General features: G+C 43.6%; 1 protein-coding gene across 5 annotated transcripts in view; it reads right to left on the reverse strand.

The window, feature by feature from the left end:
* The window catches only part of ST3GAL6 (ST3 beta-galactoside alpha-2,3-sialyltransferase 6), a 92,666-nt gene that overhangs the window by 53,382 nt on the left and 18,868 nt on the right, over positions 1 to 20,416 (reverse strand). For 4 of the 5 annotated variants that reach the window (XM_066241501.1, XM_066241503.1, XM_066241498.1 and 1 more), the window contains exons 3-4: positions 13,034 to 13,125; positions 682 to 781 (exon numbers count right to left, since the gene is read on the reverse strand). In XM_066241501.1, the coding sequence (XP_066097598.1) occupies positions 682 to 781; positions 13,034 to 13,094 (161 nt within the window). In that variant the 5' untranslated portion in view covers positions 13,095 to 13,125. The remainder of the gene's footprint in view (positions 1 to 681; positions 782 to 13,033; positions 13,126 to 20,416) is intronic. The other variant, XM_066241502.1, reaches the window with a different exon arrangement.

The following is a 20,416-nucleotide window of genomic DNA, read 5'->3' on the forward strand; positions in this document are numbered from 1 at the left end:
TAGACAGAAAACTGACAGTGGAGAAAAGGGTGAAAATCCTATCATATGACTTCTCTCTACAATAAAACTACCTTTACCTCTTCAAAGTTTTATATGTAACATTTCAAGTCAAAGTTATTCCAAAATACACATGTATCATCATTTACCAAATATTCTTAAACAAAGGAAACCATATGTAGTATCCACCGTTTATCAAACAATCTCTCATCCAAGCATGTTAGGCTCTAAAAGTCAAGTACCACTGATTCCAAAAATACTCCATCAGTTCAAGGAGATGAAACACATATAAAGAATGTTCTATCCCAAATGGGGGTCAACACCACTGCTTTCACTGGGAAGTCAATAAAAAGGTGTTGCTTATCAGTTTTTAAACTTTTTTTTAAATTCATTTTTAGAGAGGAGAGAGAAACAGAGAGGGAGAGAGAGGAGAGAGAGACAGAAAGAGAGAAGGGGGAGGAGCTGGAAGCATCAACTCCCATATATGCCTTGACCAGGCAAGCCAGGGTTTTGAACCGGCAACCTCAGCATTTCCAGGTCAACGCTTTATCCACTGCGCCACCACAGGTCAGGCCAGTTTTTAAACTGTTAAAGATAAAAGGTACAGGGTACTAGGTCGAACTGGGATTTTTAATATCATTTGTGTTTTCTATGTTATTTTTAAATAGCAAAAATGAAACTTACCAATAGTCATTTGTTCCCCACAGTATACAATGCAGCACATAATAGAGGAAGACAGCACTCAGGAATATGGCCACAAGGTACCCTCTCATGGCTGGCCCACCTGAAATGAAGTCCAAGAAAAGGCAAGGCTGTTATACAGATGGATTTCCCCAATGGCTCAAATATTAAGTATTTGTGAATAAACACATGGAAAGGGAAGAGTAAAAGAAAATGATGTAAGTCTATTATTTTCAAAATACCCAGTAAGTTGTAAAAGAGAATATTTTTTTCTCTCTCTCCTCATCCTCTTATCTTTCATTAACACAACCTAATGCATGTGTAGATCAATCAACAGTTCTATTGTTTCAAAGCTAGTGGCTTTTCTACTCCTTTCTCATGTTAGATAAGAACAAAAAAAAATTATTCAGAACAAAATTTTACACATCCATCCACTCCATATTGAAAACTTTTTTCAGAAACATTAAAGAATATTCATTTTCTCTCTGTCAATAGGAAGTGAACATATGCCTTAAGATGTAAATAAAAATGTAAATAAACATTTCATTTATTCAGTGCTTAAAGTGACTTTTAAGTGTTATAGATTACAATTTTACAATTCCTTTTTCTAATTTTATTTTAAAAACTGAAGGGAAAAAAACTATTAAAAATGTGTCCCACACCCTCAATTTTAATATACCTTTAGATGCACCTATTTGATTTTTCAATTATCACAGCACAGGTAAATTCAGCTAATTACTTGCTTACTTTTATAGTAAGTGACAGTATAGTTCACTGCATATAAAAACCTTGACACAATCTTTTCTGAAATATAAATGCAAAAAAAGAAAGAAAAAAAAACTTTAGAGCATATAAATTTTATAAAACCTTAAAACACATTTATTCCCACGTTTACTTCAAAGACAGAAATGAGCAAGTTCTCATTTTCCCATTAAATTAAATGCAAAAGACCAATTTATTATAGACAATTCCACAACAGATCTTCTATTTCAATGCCTGTGGCTTTAAACAGGTACACTACTTCTTTGCATCTAAACAACAGTATGTATTATTTGCTCTCACTCCTTCCCTCCCGTTTCTGCTCACCTCAACCAGGGCAATGCAGGACAGAATGCGCAAGTCTGGTTTGCACACGCTTCCAAACAGTGCAATGCTGTCTCCTTTCTGATGGTAAACTAAGTGGAAATGGAAACCTTAAAATAAAGTACTCTTTTGCCTTCATAACTATAAAGCACGGAGCATAATTTATATTTCCTTGATAATGAAGGTCATTGAACAAATGTCGCAATTGGGCTGGGCGCTATTCGAGTTGAGACCTGGAACTAACGTGGGTGTGGAGACTCTCGCCTAAAACCTGCAGTGATGAAACAGTCAAGGTTGCTACTCCGGCCTCCCTTGCTGCACCTTCACTTCGCAGTGCTATGAAGACAGCCATCACCCCGCATGTCACTGTCCTAATTAAAAATGTCCCAACTTTGCCTGACCAGGCGGTGGCGCAGTGGATAAAAATGTCCCAACTCCACGTAATTCCTGGCTTGCGGGACCTTAGGCAAAAAATCGGTTTTCCTCCTTCAACCTGAGTGCCCTCACATGTTTACCAGTGGGAGCGTATCACCTCCATCTTCGGGCGGTTGGACGGATTGTCCAACATGACGGGCATCTGGCACAACATGTGACACAAAAATATGTGCTGAGTATGTCTGTGTGTGTTATTGTTGCTTGTTCTCTAAACCTAGAGTGTGGAGGAGAGGCTGCTGTATGACGCGGCTGCTGCCGGACCCACCAGCTGGCCCCGGGGACAGAGGGGGCAGCTGGCTTACTGCGAGCCCCTCACAGACCCTCTGATCGGAATCGAGGTTCATTCCGACATAACCAGCACCCCTCCCCCCGCCTCCCACTGCATGCTGCAGCTGGAACAGCTGTTGTCCTGACCTGGTCAGGCATGTAATTTTCCACACTTGGGGGCATTCACATCCTAGTCCCGGGACTATCCCCTCATCCCGACCCCTTTTTACTCTTAAAATCCTTCGGCACCTGCCACGGGGGCGCAGGGATCCGTTTTGTCTTGCAGCCACCCAGGGCTTGTCTCCTACGTAGGATTCCTACGTAGGAATTCCAGTCTGTTCATTGCCAGCCTGGAGTGGCCAGCCTGTCTCTTTGATCTTCTCCGGGCCTCCGCTTGTGGAGGAAGATTTTCACTCTCGGGGCTTTTCCCTGGGTCTGTGGGAACTCACAATTGGAGAGCCAGTTTGGAGACCTAAGAAACGGGCATCTGCAGGGAAATCCATCCACATCCCTGTGGGGAGGGTGTCACCTATACTGGATACATGTGGACTGCTGTATAGTACCAGGCCTCCAAAATACCAGCTGATCTCATACACTTGTTTGAGGAACTACATTATGCCCAGGCAGAAAACTGAACTGCAGGGCTGCAGCGGGAGGCTGTTACCTCCTCTAGGCGGCTCGTCCACTGACACCCAGCTAGAGGCAGAAGCCAGGGTTAGAAAACTACAGGAAGAACTGAAACCAGAGAAAGACATTAGAATGTCTACACTCTGTTAGCATGGAGACTGGCTGGTGGAGGTGAGGGAGGGAGGAAAGGTTCCTTGAACAGAAAACATTTCTTTTACGGAAGCAAAAACAGTTAAGTTAGAATGAAGGCTGCTTTTGTCTAAAGTCTCATGAAGTTTTGTGGGTAATCTCATGTGATTGTTAAGAACCAATAAATTAAATAGATTTAAGTAGAATAAAAGGTTTTAAGTGAAAGCTTTAGCAATAACTGTGGAAAGTTTATGGGGGGAAAATAATCTTGGGAGAAAAACAATTTTAATGCATGGTATTGGGAAAACAGCTCTTAGGCTTGCTCACTGGCACTTTGCATGATTAGCGTGTGAGCACATGGCAGAGCCACGTGTGTGTGTAGCCTACGTAAGGCTACAGGTACTTTCCCTTGGTGTGGATCACTCGCCCACCACCACGAGGGGCAGTTCTCTTGTTTGCGTGCCTGCCGCTGCGAGAAGAGGTTTCCCCTGCCTGTTTGCTCGCCTGCCCTTGCAAGAATCTAATAAACGAGAATGGCCCAATACTTTACAGCTCCACAGTTCAGTCACTGAATCCAATGTGAACCTGCTTAGCCTCGACCACTGGCACTACACATGGTCAAGCTAAGGTTAAAGTGGTTGTGAGGGGCAGCTGTGTTAGACTTGCTCGCTGGTGTACCAGCTGCAAGCACTTTGCTTGATTAGAGCGTGAGCACCTGGTAGCGGCACGTGTGCACAGCCTATCTAAGGCTATGGGTGCTTGTGCTTGAGAGAGATGACGGGGAGGGGGGGGATTTGTGGATGGCGGATTGCCTGCTCACCACTATGAAGGGGCATCTTGCTGTTTGTTTGCCTGAGAGGCGGTTTCCCCACCTGTGTGCTTGTCTGCCGTTGTGAGCCTTGATGAAACGGAATGGCCCAATCCTTTCCAGCTCTGCAGTTTTTTTACCATTTGCCTGAATCTAATGTGGACCTGCCTGGCCTTGGCCACCGGCCTTACAGGTTTTAATTAAGTAAATTTAAATATTAAAGGTAAGCTGTTGTAACAGTAGAATTTGATTGTCTTTCTGTTACAAAACACAAAGTTTCCTTAGATTACTTGTCTGTTCCTCGTAAGATACTATAACAAGTTTTCTGCCTACAGAATAAAGATTCTGTGTTCTATCAAGATAATTTCCTGTGTTTTATGTTGCCTCAGTTGGGTCTCTGATCACTAAAGAAAGCGGACTCTTGATAACAAACGCTAACCTCCTGCATTGGGGATGCCCTGACATTCATCAAAAGGCAGCAGCAACAGAGGCTATAAAGATTGTGGCACCTGTGAGTGAAATCCATCCTGCTTCTGCAAAAATGACCCCTCTCGGCCAGACTTTTGCTGTCCTGACGCAACAGTCTGCTCCTGAACCAGGGACATTAAGATGGATAAGCAACGGCTGTCGATGAAATGAATAGTCAGGCTCTGGCAACCCCAAGAGCGCCGCTTGGCTCTGACAGGCTCGCCGGCCAACCCCACTGCTCAGTATCTGCATTCCTTCGTCCACCCTAGCGCGTTTAAGCTGGCTGTCACTCAGCCACCACTCAGTCTGGGTTACCAATTACGGGCGGGTTGAAGGCTTCCACGGCTGCAGGGCTGAGGCCGTCACAGTGACAAGGAAACTGACAGAGAATGTGATCCCCACTTGGGGCACACCCAAGCGCTCCCTCAATGCAAGTCACCCAGCCCCGCCACCTGCCGTGAGGGGGTGGCCCGGGGCCTGTCATCGTTTTCCTTCCTGACCTCTGAAATGGTCTCCTTATATTGATAAGAATGGTAACCTGTGAAAAGTTGCCTCTGCTACAGAAACCCCTGCAGGCTTTACTGGACCACCCACCACAGAGAGGGTGGGCAATGAGAACGCACAAAATGCCAGGTCCGGGCAGCACAGTCACGTCCCGTGGAGTCACATGGTCAGGAAAGCCCCGTGTTGTCACCGAGGCTGTCACAGACAAAGTGCTAGCCTAACCTACCCACCAACGGGTGAAAGAGGTACAGGATTTTGTGAGAATTCTGGGGTACCGGTAAATATACACCTCCTAGCCCACTGCCTTCCCGCATCGTATCGCCTGGTTAGACGGGGACATACGTGGGACTGGGGAGCCCAACATCGGTCTGCCTCTGAGAAGGAAAAACTACTGGTCACATAGATTTCAAGTCCTTGAAATCTCGCAGGCAGGGTTACCATGTGAATTAGATACCTCAGTGACCCCGGAAGGCATGGGCTGGGCATTCTGGCAAAACAATAAAAGGAAAGAGTGTTCCATAGATTTTGGGCTCAATTATAGAAGGAAGCAGGTATCAGACACACCTCAGCAGAACAGCCATTATCGACAATGTGGACCCTCTTACCAAAGAACAGCCAGTTACAGCAGGAACTTCCCTTCTGCTGGGGAAACCGCTGTGTTAGGCTTTCTCGTTTGCACTTTGCATGACTAGTGCACGTGGCAGTGCCAAGTGCGTGTTGCCTGTGTAAGGGCAGACGGCAGAATGCCAGCCCGCCAGAGTGAGGGACCGTTTTGCTGTCCGTTCACCTGCTGCCATGAGAAGCGGATTTCCCCTGCCTGTTTGCTTGCCCACCATTGCAAGAATCTATTAAACAGGAAAGGCCCACTGCTTTCCGGCTCTGCAGTTCCTCTACTGTCTGCCCAAATCCAGTGTGCACCTGCCTGGCCTCGGCCACTGGCATTACACCTTCCCATCAAGGAGTGGACATACATGTTCCACCAACCTGCCTCTTCCCACAGCTCAGACTCCTCCGCTCACTAAATGCCACGCTTGGCATGCTTACTTACATCAGGGGAGTGCTCTATCATATAGTCTTCTGTCTTTAGAGATGCAGCAATTATCAGGGCCTGTTGAATAGACCAACCTTCCAAATGCTCCTACTCCAATCCCCAAGTCAGCCCCTGCAACCTACAAGGGAGGAACATGGGAAGTTCTGGCTGGAGCTTGGTATACTAATGGCTCCAGCCAGGACACTCCATCTATCTGTATGGCAGCTCCCATCCAACCATCCACCAACACTTGTCTGAAACAATGGGCTAAATCAGGAGCTGGCTGGTTGGTAATCACATGTGAACCTTGACAGCTGATCCAATATACTGACCAGAAATGGAACCCGGGACATCCACACACCAGGCTGATGTTCTACCACTGAGTCAACTGGCCAGAGCCAGGTATTACATATTTTAAAAATTCTGGCAGCACACCAGTTGAAAATCACTGTCCTATATAACCTAGAGGCAGCTGGGTGGGTAGAATGGAAAAATGGTGACCTTAAACAACAGATAAAAGTTATTAATTGAAAACCTACTTTGGCTGGTGGATGAAGATGCTTTCCTAAAGTCTTAATACATTTCAGTGACTAACCTGTGGGGCCTACCGCTCCATACACCAGGCTGACCAGTGAGACCGAGGCACCCACAAAGGAAAAGGTGTGGAAAACAAAAGACACAGCAATAGTCCCAACACTTGCCATGGACCAACAAACCATGATAAAGAGACCAAACCCTACAGTCCCTGAACACAGACCATTTCTGCAATGGGATGTGTCACCAGGGTGAGTCAGTTACTCCCATTTCTGGGTGGAAAGGAGCTATCAGTCTCTGGTGGAGCCCTGTTATCCTAATACAATCAGGACCTGTGGAAACACGCCCTCCATCTACGGGGACAGCCTGCACTGAGACAGGAGAACGTAGGGCTCCTGGTCTGGCGTATTCCTTCCCACAGTCACCTCCTCACACCAGGAAGCACCACCTCCGCCAGCCAACATGTATGCTTCATACAGCCGGGCCAGGTTCCAAAGGCTGTGGCCACATGAACATCTGAAAATCAGGCTACAGATGGAATTCTCATAGAAGGGGAAGATCTCCCAACCCAAGTCCCTACTAAATGTTTTTTTTTACTTTCTGATCTTAGACTTCTGCTCTTCTGGTGGCATCCAGGTTGCCTTGCAACAGCCTGAGCCATGTGTCATATGTAAGTTCCCCTTAATAAACTCTGTTCTCTGCCAGACTGGAGTGGCCCACCTCTTTTGCTGGTCTTTCCTGCCCTCACTTACAGGGGTAGATTTTCAGGCTCAGGATTTTTCCCTAGGTCTGCACGCACAAACATAAAGTCAGCTGTTCTCTCTTGCTACACAGTTAAATGCATGAGTTTTGAGAAAGCCAATCTGGCTGGTTGGCTCAGTGGTAGAGCAACAGCCCAGTATGTGGAAGTCCCAGGTTCCACTCCCAGTCAGGGCACACAGGAGAAGCAACCATCTGCTTCTCCACCCCTCCCCCTCTCCTTCCCCTTCTCTCTCTCTCTTCCCCTATCTATCCTGCCCTCCCTCAGCCATGGCTAGTACCGTTTGAGCAATTTGGCCCTGGGCACTGAGGATGGCTCCATGGCCTTGCCTCAGGCCCTGATATAGCTCAGTTGCCTAGTAACAGAGTTGCAGCCCCAGATGGGCAAAGAACATCACCCTGTAGGGGGGCTTAGTGGGTGGATCCCAGTCAGGGCACATGCGGGAGTCTGTCTCCCTGCCTCCCCACCTCTTACTTAATTAAAAAGAGAGAGAGAGAGCAAGCCAAACTGAGACGTGACCTATCCTACATGAAGCCTAGGCTGAATTCCTGGCAGGACAGAAGGTGCTGCTTTGGCAGAAAGCCCAGCGTCAAAGGGAGCGAAGCCCGTAAGAGGTAGAAAGGTCCACTGCGTCTGTCCCGAGCCTGTGCCTCCCTTTCCAGTCCGTTCTGTGTTCCTCACCCAGTGTGATGCCTGCTCTCTTGATGTATTGTGAGGTATCATAAAAATCACCTTAAGTTTATTGTAGTAAAAAGCAAAAAATAATATTCAGTAGGCAATATTTAGTAGGTAAAAAAAAATAGCTTGGTTGTGTTTCTTGAAGATCATTGGTAAAAGCTAAGTGATGGAGAGAATTAAGGCTTAGGATCATCAGAGTAAAAGTTCAAGACAGTGAGGTGTTTGGGATGTCAGATCGGTCACTGAAGTGGCTGACGGCTGACTCAGAGACAGACGAGACGGCTAGCTCAGGGACTGGCCCTGACACTGGGTTCAAAGAACGTTCGCTTTCCTTCCTCCTCTTGTGCTGATGAACTGAGAACAGTACGGAACTGGATTCCAGCTGGTTCTAAAAGGCAAGTCGCCGTAAAGGTGAAAGAGGTAATACATATGCCATGAGCTATGTATGCTTCATGATGACAAGATGGGGCTTTCAGTACTGACAAGGAGCTAATACAGACAGGACTTATCCCCTTGATTGAATGAACATCAGCAAAATATTGCTTTTTTTTTTTTTTTTTTTTTACCATATAGGTATCACCCAAACATGGATATAGGATATGTTTAAGACTGTCCTGGAAGGCATTTTACCATGGGCCAAAACAGTCATCATCAAACAACCTACTTAAATACTCAAATCAAATATTTAAGGCTCCACCCAGAATAACCTCATTTATGCAAAAACCCAATAAGGGTGACACCAGTATCAGCAATTTCTTAAGACATATGTACACCTAGGATAAGACAGCATGTGAGCTGAAGAAAAAGATTCAGTATTTACAATTCAATTTGCTTATCTGTCACCCAAAACACATTCTTTGGGAAATTTATGTATTATTTCAGAGCACAGAAGTATGGGTAACCAACACTTTCCTTGTCTTTCATTCACACATGCGGTTTAGCTGAAAACAAAGAAGTGTGAGAGAACATTCCTTTTTCCTTCAAAAAGTAAGATGAAGCTACTGTTGAAGAGCTACTTTATACCCCAGCTGAGAAAAGTTTAGGAAGCTTAGCCCCTCTCTTGTATTTCACGGGCCTTTCAAAGCATCTATATTCAAGCTGCCAAATAGATTTTGGACCAGCCAGGATATCCTTCTGATAAACATATATATATATAGTTCCTCTGCTTGCTCACAGGAAAAAGCTTCCACAAATAAACAAGATCTCTAATTATATTTTATAAACGGAATGACCATTTCGCTTTGAGCAAAAGTCTTCAAAGGAAAACCAGTTAGATTGTCTGCTTTAAAAAAAAAATTTAGAAAGCCCTTCGATACAGCTTCATTTACTGAAAAAACAAGTTTTCCAGTTCTTGACATTAAACATGACAGATGCCCGCTTCTTGGCTGCAGCGGCTCCTACGCCCAGTGAGGGAACAGGGGGTTCACCAGCAGAGGTCAAACATTTATTCCTCATTCAATTATACATAACCCAATATATGAATAATCTACACATGCAAAAATGAGCTCAATCTTGGCAATTGTTTCTCCTTATCTTTAAAAATAAAAGTATATTTTATTTGTGTGGCACTCTGAAATTCATAAAATATTGATACTTCTATGTCCACCTCACTGAAGAATCAAAGCAAGTCTGATCAGGTGGTGGGGCAGTGGATTGAGGGTAGGCCTGGGATGCTGAGGACTCAGGTTTAAATCCCCAAGGTCACCAGCTTGAGCAAGGGCTCACCAGCTTGAGTGCAGGGTCACTGGCTTGAGTGTGGGATCATAGACATGACCTCATGGTCACTGGCTTGAGCCCAAAGTCGCTGGCTTGAGCAAGGGGTCACTGACTCAGCTTGCACTCCCCACTCAAGGCACGTATCAAAAACAACAAACAACTAAAGTGCTTCAACCAGGAATGGATGCTTCTCGTCTCTCTCCCCTCCTGTCTGCTGTCCCTGTGTGTTCATCTCTCTCTCTCTCTCTCTCTCTCTCACTAAAAAGAAAAAAAAAAGGATCAAAACAAGCTTGGTAAGTAGTTGTGCAGACAGGACCGTGATGAGTGCGGGAACTGAAAGTTTCTGACGTGGGTTGTCCCGGGTCACACAGCTTGAAAGACAGAAACAGACTTAAGGTCTGACCACTTCCCAGGGTTTTCTATTCCTGGTGTCATCCTGTTTCTCAAAATAAAAGGCATGAGGCTGTTAAATTTAATTTCTAAGGGGGGAAAAAAAAGTATAAGGGAAACTCAAAAAAGATAATTATCTGTACTTCCTGACCTGACAGTGCCCCATGGGCAGCTAGAGTTTCGAAAGAGTAAACTCAAATATTTGTGAAAGGGATGTGTCTCTGGGACACGTTCTCCAAACTGACACAGCAGGTCCGCGGGTGGGCACCAGCTCGGCCTTGCGGACATTCCCTACTTGATCTGAACCTCTGAGGCTCGGGTAAGTGAATTGAAACAAGCACCTTCCAATTTGATTTTCAGGCACACTAAAATGTGAGAATCACTGCTCCAGACACTAGAGCAAGGGTCCCCAAACTTTTTACACAGGGGGCCAGTTCACTGTCCCTCAGACCACTGGAGGGCCGGACTATAAAAAAACTATGAACAAATCCCTATGCACACTGCACATATCTTATTTTAAAGTAAAAAAACAAAACGGGAACAAATACAATATTTAAAATAAAGAATAAGTAAATTTAAATCAACAAACTGACCAGTATTTCAATAGGAACTATGCTCCTCTCACTGACCACCAATGAAAGAGGTGCCCCTTCCGGAAGTGCGGTGGGGCCGGATAAATGGCCTCAGGGGGCCACATGCGGCCCGTGGGCCGTAGTTTGGGGACCCCTGCACTAGAGCATGGGGAAACCATAGTGGGCGGGGGGGGATTTACTGAAATTACAGAGACAACAAGAGATATTACTGAAAGCTCCATCACAGCAAGACGAACAAGTGTCATCTTCAGCACTTCAAACAACAGCTGTCACATAGATGATGTTAGGTAGGTAGTTACTGAATAGAGTTACATAGATCTTATAGCCACCAGATGCTTTGTATTAATTTTCTACCCAAAATGCTTAGCACATGGAAAATGCCCAACGAATAATGGATAATTAGAATCATCGATTAAGGTATATGACTGCTTAGCATGTGCCAAGACTTGATAAATTCTTTGGGTATAGTATCTGATGTGACCCTCAAATTGTGAGGGGTGTGGAGAACTTACAATTCTCAGGTCACAGATGAGGAAGACGAAGCTCTGAGAGCAACAGTAACTTTCCCAAGCTGATAAGCAGCAGAACCAGGACTCAAAATTTTATCTACCAGACCAGAGCCTGGACCTATCTTCCAGTGTGATAGGCACAGCCTTCCGACACACAGGCCCAGCCTTCCGACACCTGACTACACATGACAGAATGTTTCTCTAATTCATCCATCACACCAGCTCCTTCAGTAGTATCAATTCCAGGGGGTGGTGAAATGGAGAGAAAGGTTATAGTCACAAACTGTGCTGAAATAAAACCCTATCACTCCCAACCTTGTTCTTCCCAATCCCATTCCTCTAGATCAGGGGTCTCAAACTCAACTCAGCATGTGGGCCGCAGAGCAAGATCACAGCTGTTCAGCGGCCGCACTAGGTCTACAAAAGGCAACTGTTATGCAATACTTTTCTCACTGCAGTTGAAAACAAAAAAAAATCAGTACAACAAGCACAATCGTACATGCAGTTTACTCAGTGTCACAAAACGACCAGAAACTGTAGTTCGCATCACAACTGCTGTTAACTAAGCTAATATCTAGCTAGGATGCTAAAGAAATGAAAAATACAAGTAGGCCCCTAGGCTTACTTAATTTTATCCAAAATATTTTGAACTTTGTGGATTAGTCTGCGGGCCGCACAAAATTGTTCGGCGGGCTGCGAGTTTGAGACCCCTGCTCTAGATTTTACTAAATCCATTCTTTTTTCTCCATGGTTCTGTTGAGTGTCCCAGAGTAGCGATTATCCAGGTTCAGGATGTGTAAGAATCAAATTCGAGGGGTTTTGGTTCATTCGATGCACACTCTCCTGAGACCCAGAGCAGCCATGATAGCATTGCTTATAAAAAGAAACACAAAAAGTAACCAATGGAATGGAACTTGAAAATGGTCACTGCAGCATTATTCACAGTGGCGAAGACACAGAAACAACTGAAGTGCCCTTCAATAGAGGACTGGATAAAGAAGATGTGGGACATACATACAATGGAATACTACTCAGCCATAAAAAATGATGACCCGTTGCCATTTATGACAACATGGATGGAGCTTGAGAACATTATACTAAGTGAAATAAGTAAATCAGAAAAAGCTATGCACTGTATGATTTCACACATAAGCGGAATATAAAACTGAGACTCATGGACACAGATAAAAGTGAAGTGGTTACCAGGGGAAAGGGAGTAGAGAGGGTGATGGAAAGTGATTTGACTTTGGGTGATGGTAGACAACACAATCAACAGTTGAAGAAAAAAGCAAGAGAGAAAGAAAGAAAGGGAAGGAAGGGAAGAAAGGAGGGAAGGAAGGAAGGGAGGGAGGGAGGGAGGGAAGGAGGGAGGGAACGTACGTTGGCATGGGCAGGATTGCAGCCACAACTTTCCCATTAGCCAGGTGCCCCTGTTCCCAGCTCATCTCCACAACCTTACCAGGTGGCCCTGCTGACAGCCTGTGTCCATTCAGCCCTCGTGAGAGGCCCCTTCTCCGTTCAGGTCCCCGCCACCCCTCAGCTGACACTGACCCCCATCCAACACTGTCAGAACTTGGCCAACAGCTCTTACTTCCTCTTTGTATTTAGTACTCAGCTCATGACTGTTCTCTGCAATCATACGCCCATGTGAGCGTTAGCTCCAGCTCTAGCTACACTTTAATGTCTCGGGTCTGGTCCAGCCCCGTGGGTCCCCTAAGCCCCAGAGACCTAGCCATCTTCATTTACCCAGGGCTTAATGGAGACAGAAAGGACCTCACCATGACAGATGTGAAGGCCTCAGTCCTCTTTAACTCGTTTACTAACCCTCTTTTAAGTGTGGGTCCTTATTACTAATTGGATGATCCAGATGTGTGCACAACTTCATTTACATACCAAGGACCTCCACTGTCTGGATCCTGTAAATAACAGCACAGGTCATTAAGTGCTTTGTAAATGCCTAGCACTGCACTAAGCCCTTTGCACACGTGATAATGAAAGCAGGGACATTGGTGTCCCCAAGCTGGAGATGCTTCACTCCCAGAACAGTGGCCAGAATTCAAACTCGGAGCTGTCTGGGATATTTTTTAAACAAATCACTTAATGGTTGTGTTTTTTTTTTTTAATTTTTTACTTATTGATTTTAGAGAAAGAGAGAAGGAAAGAAAGAAACATCAATTTGTTATTCCACTTATTTATGCATTCACTGGTTGATTCTTGTTTGTGCCCCAATCAGGGATTGAACCCACAACCTTGGTTTTTTGGGAAGATGATCTAACCAAATGAGCTATCCAGCCAGGGCTGTCTGGGTTTTTTAATTGTACATTATAGGAAACTATAATTACTATATTTTTAAGCTATAACACTGTGACTGTAATATATTCACTGAGTAGCTTTTTTAAAGTATAGCAAGAGAATGATACATAAATGTATGCATTTGTTAAAATACACTTACTTAGAAACATTATAACATGAAAAACTGTTCATTTCACAATTTAAGAAATAAATTTTAATGAACCAGTAGTCTGGATAATGGGATTTTCTAGAAGGACCTGCAAATGCTCAATAGGCCATCCTTAAAAATAAAGCATATTACAAAACTAAGCAATATGCAATATTACACCTGAAAAAGCTAAATTTAAATCTGTTTAAATAGTGTTGAGCTATTGCTATTTGATACAAATTAAGGAAGGAAAACCTGATGTTGCTGAGTAAATTAATGGAAAGTTATAACTGGTTTATGCACTCCCCCAAAAAACTATCTGTATAATTGCAACAAACTGGACCAACTATATACATTCTAACTGACTTCTAAATATTATACATTGGGTTTTCTTTTCTTTCTGCAAGGCAGAAGAACACATATCATTTCTTTTCCCTTCACTTCCCCTAGTCCTGCTAACACAACGATGGGCAGCTGGTTTCTACACACACACATATGCTCTTCTCTTTCAGCCTTTCAAGAAAGCCAGTGCTTTTGCTGGACTTGGTCCTTGGCATATGTATCAATAGATAGATACTCTCCCCCAATTACAGCTAAGCCTTCACTGCCAAAGCAGATGAATGAATCTTCCTCTGGTAACTGGATGTGCTCACTGCAAAGAATAAATATACAAAGGAGAAAACGACATTTCAGCAGAATTTGGTTTTTTAGTAGCACAGTGGGGCATGCTGAAATCATTTAACTAATAGCACACTATACTGGATACTTAAAACAAATGAACTGAAGTTCCTGTTTTCAAGATTTCTCCATTTAGGCTCCACTACATTGAAAATACACAAAGGAGTTTTTGAAGATATGTCTTATGTTCCTACCGTTTATTCAAATTTTCTCCCAGAGAACCCATTTCTTCTCCTGGAGTGAACATTTTCTCTATTTCCTTATATTAATATCCCACTAGTAAGACAGCTTCCAAGGACTATTAGATATTGTTAACAGGTTAATGATTATGGCCAGTTTTGTTTTTCAATTAACCTTACTGAGATAAAAAAAATTTATAATAAAATTAGCCACTTTCAAGAGTACAATTTGATGAGTTTTGACAAATACATACAGTTATGAAACAACCAACAAAATTATACTAACTATCTACATCAGGGGTCCCCAAACTTTTTACACAGGGGGCCAGTTCACTGTCCCTCAGACCATTGGAGGGCCAGACTATAAAAAAAACTATGAACTGGTAACTGGATGTGCTCACTGCAAAGAATAAATATACAAAAATATATATATATAAAAAAAACTATGAAAAAATCCCTATGCACACTGCACATATCTTATTTTAAAGTAAAAAAACAAAATGGGAACAAATATAACATTTAAAATAAAGAACAAGTAAATTTAAATCAACAAACTGACCAGTATTTCCATGGGAACTATGCTCCTCTCACTGACCACCAATGAAAGAGGTGCCCTTCCGGAAGTGCGGTGGGGGCCGGATAAATGGCCTCAGGGGGCCGCATGTGGCCCGCCGGCCGTAGTTTGAGGACCCCTGATCTACATCAACCCCAAAGTTCCTGTGTTCTTTGTAGTCAATTCCCTTCCCCTCAGCTCCTGTTTCTTGATCTGTTTGTCACCAGTTTTGCTTTTTCTAAAAGTTCATATAAATGGAATCATACAGCGTATTATCTTATTTCTAGCTTATTTTAATTAGTACAATGCTTTTGAAAAAAATATCCATGTTGTTGCTTCTACCAGGAATTCATTCCTTTTTATTGCTAATATTCCATTCTGCGGCTATACCATAATTTGTTTATCAGTTTATCAACTAATAGACATTTGGATTCTTTTCAGCTTTTGGTAACTAATGAAAGCTACACTGACCATTTAAGTACAAGCCATTTGGGTAGGCATATGTGTTCATGGGTCATATAATAAATGAATGTTTAAAGGTATATGGAAATTTTATATTGCATTCTGCTGCCTATTTCTGAATAATGTATTTGCTTCAATCTCTCAGCTAAAAGATAAAAGCCCTTACCTATAACAACAGAAATCACTGACACCATTGAATCACACAAACCACTGACAGAGGTAAGAAATGATTACCATATTCTTTGCTCCATAAAATGCACTGTTTTCCCCAAAAAAGTGGAGGGGAAAATGCCCGTGCGTCTTATGGAGCAAAAAAATATGGTATTTTATTAAATATTTTAACACACCAATTGGTTCAGAATATTTTTTTTCTTATTTTCCTCCTTAAAACCCTAAGTGTGTCTTATGGTCAGGTGCGTCTTATGGAGTGAAAAATATGGCAATCTATTAATATCTATCACCCATTATGCATGTGTGCTCGTCTATTTCAGGACATGAGGAACAGAGCTCACAGTCTGTGATGGAGCAAAGTACACTGTTTTCAAATGAGTATGATATATAATTATGTTGTGAAAAGTTAAAATTCATTTTAAGTGAGAGAGAGAGGAAGGGAGAGAGATGAGAAGCATCAACTCATAGTTGTGTCACTTTAGTTGTTCATTGATTGCTTCTCATACATGCCTTGACCAGGGCCACTGACCCCTTGCTCAAGCCAGCGACCTTGGGCTCAAACCAGTGACCATGGGATCATGTTGATGATCCCACACTCAAGCCAGTGACCCCATGCTCAAGCCAGATGAGCCCGCGCTCAAGCCGATGACCTTGGGGTTTCAAACCTGGGACTTCAGCGTCCCAAATCAATGTTCTACCCACTGCACTACCACCAGTTAGGCTAAATATTTCAGACCCTTGGTAATCAAAACATAGTCCACTGACCAGCAACATTACCATCACCTGGGATCTTGACAGAAATGCAGAATCTCAGCTCTACCACTTCATCCACTGAATCAAATCTGCATTTCAACAAGATCCCAGAATGATCCATGTGTTTGAGAAGCACCACCAGAGGTCAGAGCAAAAAAAAAAAAAAAAAAAAGGTATTACTGTATATGACAGAGAGGAACAGGGCTTCATAAAACTTTAGTTTCTGAGAGGAACTGGAAGCTTGTTCTAAATTCCACACTATCTCTTTTAAAAGTCCTTTGGGCTTGACCTTTTAAAATTTCCAACCAACAGAATTTTCTCTTAAGAATCTAGTGATACTCTGAAAGTAGTTTTGAGATAACTGTCACCATTCTAGGGGATGTTTGCGGTTTCTTTCTAGACCTTTTCATTTCTATATTGTTTTCAGTCTTATCCTTCCGTTTGCTGCTGGTATCACAACGATACCACTGGTATTTTTGGGAGGAAGTACAGGGCTGGGCAAAATTAGATTTCTGGTTGTTTGTATAGAAAAACAAATTAATAACTAATAATTGAAGAATAAACTCTGTGTTTCTCATACTCACAACTGTAAGCCTACTTTTGCCCCACCTCTGTATATGGGACTCCCCTTAGGTTCCACCGACAGGACACACACTTCATTCTGCATCGCCTTCTGATTTACCAAAAAATGTCAGCTGAATCACCAGTCTAACCTTTACACCAACGTTTCTGACTATACTGCTATTCACAGTTTGGACCCAAGAATTACAGATCTTAGGGCTGGAAAGACTTCAAGGGTTCAGAGCATTTAAACAGACTAAGGTCTTCAGTGACCATCTTCCAGAAGAGGCAGCCAAGATTTAGCAGAATTTTTATTTTTATTTTTTGTATTTTTCTGAAGTTGGAAATGGGGGAGGGGGAGGCAGTCAGACTCCCACATGCGCCCGACCAGGATCCACCCAGCATGCCCACCAGGGAGCGATGCTCTGCCCATCTGGGCCGTTGCTCTGTTGCAACCAGAGCCATTCTAGCACCTGAGGCAGAGGCCACAGAGCCATCCTCAGTGCCCGGGCCAACTTTGCTCCAATGGAGCCTCGGCTGCGGGAGGGGAAGAGAGAGACAGAGAGGAAGGAGAGGGGGAGGGGTGGAGAAGCAGATGGGCGCTTCTCCTGTGTGCCCTGGCTGGGAATCGAACCCGGGACACCTGCACGCCAGGGCGATGCTCTACCGCTGAGCCAACCGGCCAGGGCCGATTTAGAAGAATTTAAAAACTTACAATGATTACCTCACTTATAAGTAGCAGTGTCAATAGTAGAGGAGAACATTTTTACATGGATTCTCCTCCAGAACAATTCTGGTCTCATCTTGGGTGTGGAGTAATAACCAACTAGTCTTGGTTTTCGCTTCAGTCCTCTCTGATCTCTGTGGTTTCCAATTCCTGAACCACCTCTGCTGGGTGGCCCGGGTCTCACCCCTCTAACTGCTCCGCCTGTGCTCTCAGGCCACCCCTTCCTCTTCAGCACACCTACACACGGGTGTTCTCAAGCTCTTATCTTAATCTTTTTCCTAAACCAGGGGTCCCCAAACTTTTTACACAGGGGGCCAGTTCACTATCCCTCAGACCGTTGGAGGGCCGGACTATAAAAAAACTATGAAGAAATCCCTATGCACACTGCACATATCTTATTTTAAAGTAAAAAAACAAAACGGGAACAAATATAACATTTAAAATAAAGAACAAGTAAATTTAAATCAACAAACTGACCAGTATTTCCATGGGAACTATGCTCCTCTCACTGACCACCAATAAAAGAGGTGCCCCTTCCGGAAGTGCGGTGGGGGCCGGATAAATGGCCTCAGGGGGCCGCATGTGGCCCGCGGGCGGGCCGTAGTTTGGGGACCCCTTCCTAAACCCTATTCTCATTTACATCTCAGTGACTAGCAATCATCTCTAATCCTTCTTCCCTTTAAAACAGCCCACACGCTGCACCTGCCATGGAATCCTCAAGGCCCAGCTCTCATTTCGTCACCCACCCCACAGGGAACCTCCCCCCCTGTGGCTTTCACTGTCTGTCAAATAAACAGAAAATCGCTAAGCCTGGCACCGAAGACTTCCATCAGTTGGTGTGTCTGCGTCATCTTCTTCTTCAATGTATTCTTGTAAGTAGCAGCATAACTAGGTGTTAAGGCTGCCCGCTCTCAGCTCTCCTGGGTCTGAGTCTCAGCCCTACCTCTGACTGGCTGTCTGACCCTGGGAGGTCGCTTAACCTCTTCATACCTCAGTTTCTTCACCTGTAAAATGAAAATAATGGTGCTACCGAATAGAGCTATTGTAAATAGTCAATACAAAACACTTAAGATGCCTGGCACAGGGTAAGGACTCTCCCATACGCCAAGTCCTCACTAAAAATCTGACTATAACATCCTGAGAAAGATCCTAAAGAACTCGTGGCATCATCTGAATAATGGCCTCAAAAAAAATTAAGATTCCTGTTGGGGAAACTGCTGTGTTAGGCTCACTCGCTTGCACTTTGCATGATTAGTGCGTGAGCACGTGGCAGAGCCGTGTGTGCATAGCCTGTGTAAGGATACAGGTGCTTTCCTTGGGCACGGATTCCTTGCCCGCCACCGTAAAGGGGCTGTTTGGCTGATCACTTGCCGGCCATCATATGGGCGGTTATCCTGTTCACTCGCCACAAGGGGTGATTTTGCTCTTTGCTCACCCGCTGCCGTGACAAGCAGTTTTCTCTTGCCTGTTTGTTCATCCGACGTTGCAAGACTCTGTTAAACGGGAATGTCCAGACACTTTCCGGCTCTGCAGTTCCTCTACCACTTGCCCGAATCCAATGTGAACCTGCCTGGCCTTGGCCACCGGCATTACAATTGCTTTCCTGTGCTAGCGATGATTTCTGCACATTCATTTCACCGCTTCAAAGTATCTGTGATAGGAAGCATTACTCATCTTCTGCTGAATATAAAATGAAAGGCATTCAAGATAGTAACAATTCACTCACAAAACTCATCTTAGAATTAGACCCTATTTCTGGCTATAGAAGCCACGCCTTTTTTATGCTTTTCATAATAAGACTGCTCTGAATCTCAATAAAAACAAATAACCCACATTTGAAATCAGAATATCAAATTTAAGCAAGAAATAAAAGCCCTGGCCACATAGCTCAGTTGGTTCGAGCACTGTCCTGATACACCAAGGTTGTAGGTTCAATCCCATGTCAGGGCACATACAAGAATCAACCAATGAATGCACAAATACCAAGTAGATCAACAAATTGATTTCTCTGCCTCTCTCTCTCTCTACACCCCTTCTTCTCTCTCTCTGAAATCAACACATTTTTTTAAAAACTCTACAAATACTCTGGGTTAGAGAATACGTTTCATCTTTCACTATGATTTAGATCCATTATAATGTTGAGAAGAATTCAAATATTGTGTTCTAGGCTCAGAAGCAAATATCAGGGTCAATCTGTAGTGTCTAACAAGGTAAGAAAGAGCTGAGTATTCACTGGCCCTAGACTAGAGAATGGAAACAGAAGAACAATCATTGCAATTTCCTGAACACTATGTAACAATTTTTTTATATACCTTAGACATATAATCCTTTTAATGCTCAAAACCACCCTCTAAGAAAGGTACTGACTGTCATCTCTATTATACAGATGAAGATGTATAATCCTTTTAATGCTCTATTATACAGATGAAGATGTATAATCCTTTTAATGCTCGAAACCACCCTCCAAGAAAGGTACTAACTATGACCTCTGTTATACAGAGTAGTTATAACATACCCATGAACACCCAAGTAGTAAGTGGCCAGAATTTGAACCCAGGCACACACCAGAACCCATTCTCTTTACCATTATGCCACATGGTTCAAAACAGTTCTATGCTCTTGATGCCAGGAGATGTAAAAATTAACAGGAGAGGCAGTTCCACAAATCACCAAGATGACTGCA

This window comes from Saccopteryx bilineata, chromosome 8 (assembly GCF_036850765.1).
Source record: "Saccopteryx bilineata isolate mSacBil1 chromosome 8, mSacBil1_pri_phased_curated, whole genome shotgun sequence".
NCBI classification, from domain to species: Eukaryota; Metazoa; Chordata; class Mammalia; order Chiroptera; family Emballonuridae; genus Saccopteryx; species Saccopteryx bilineata.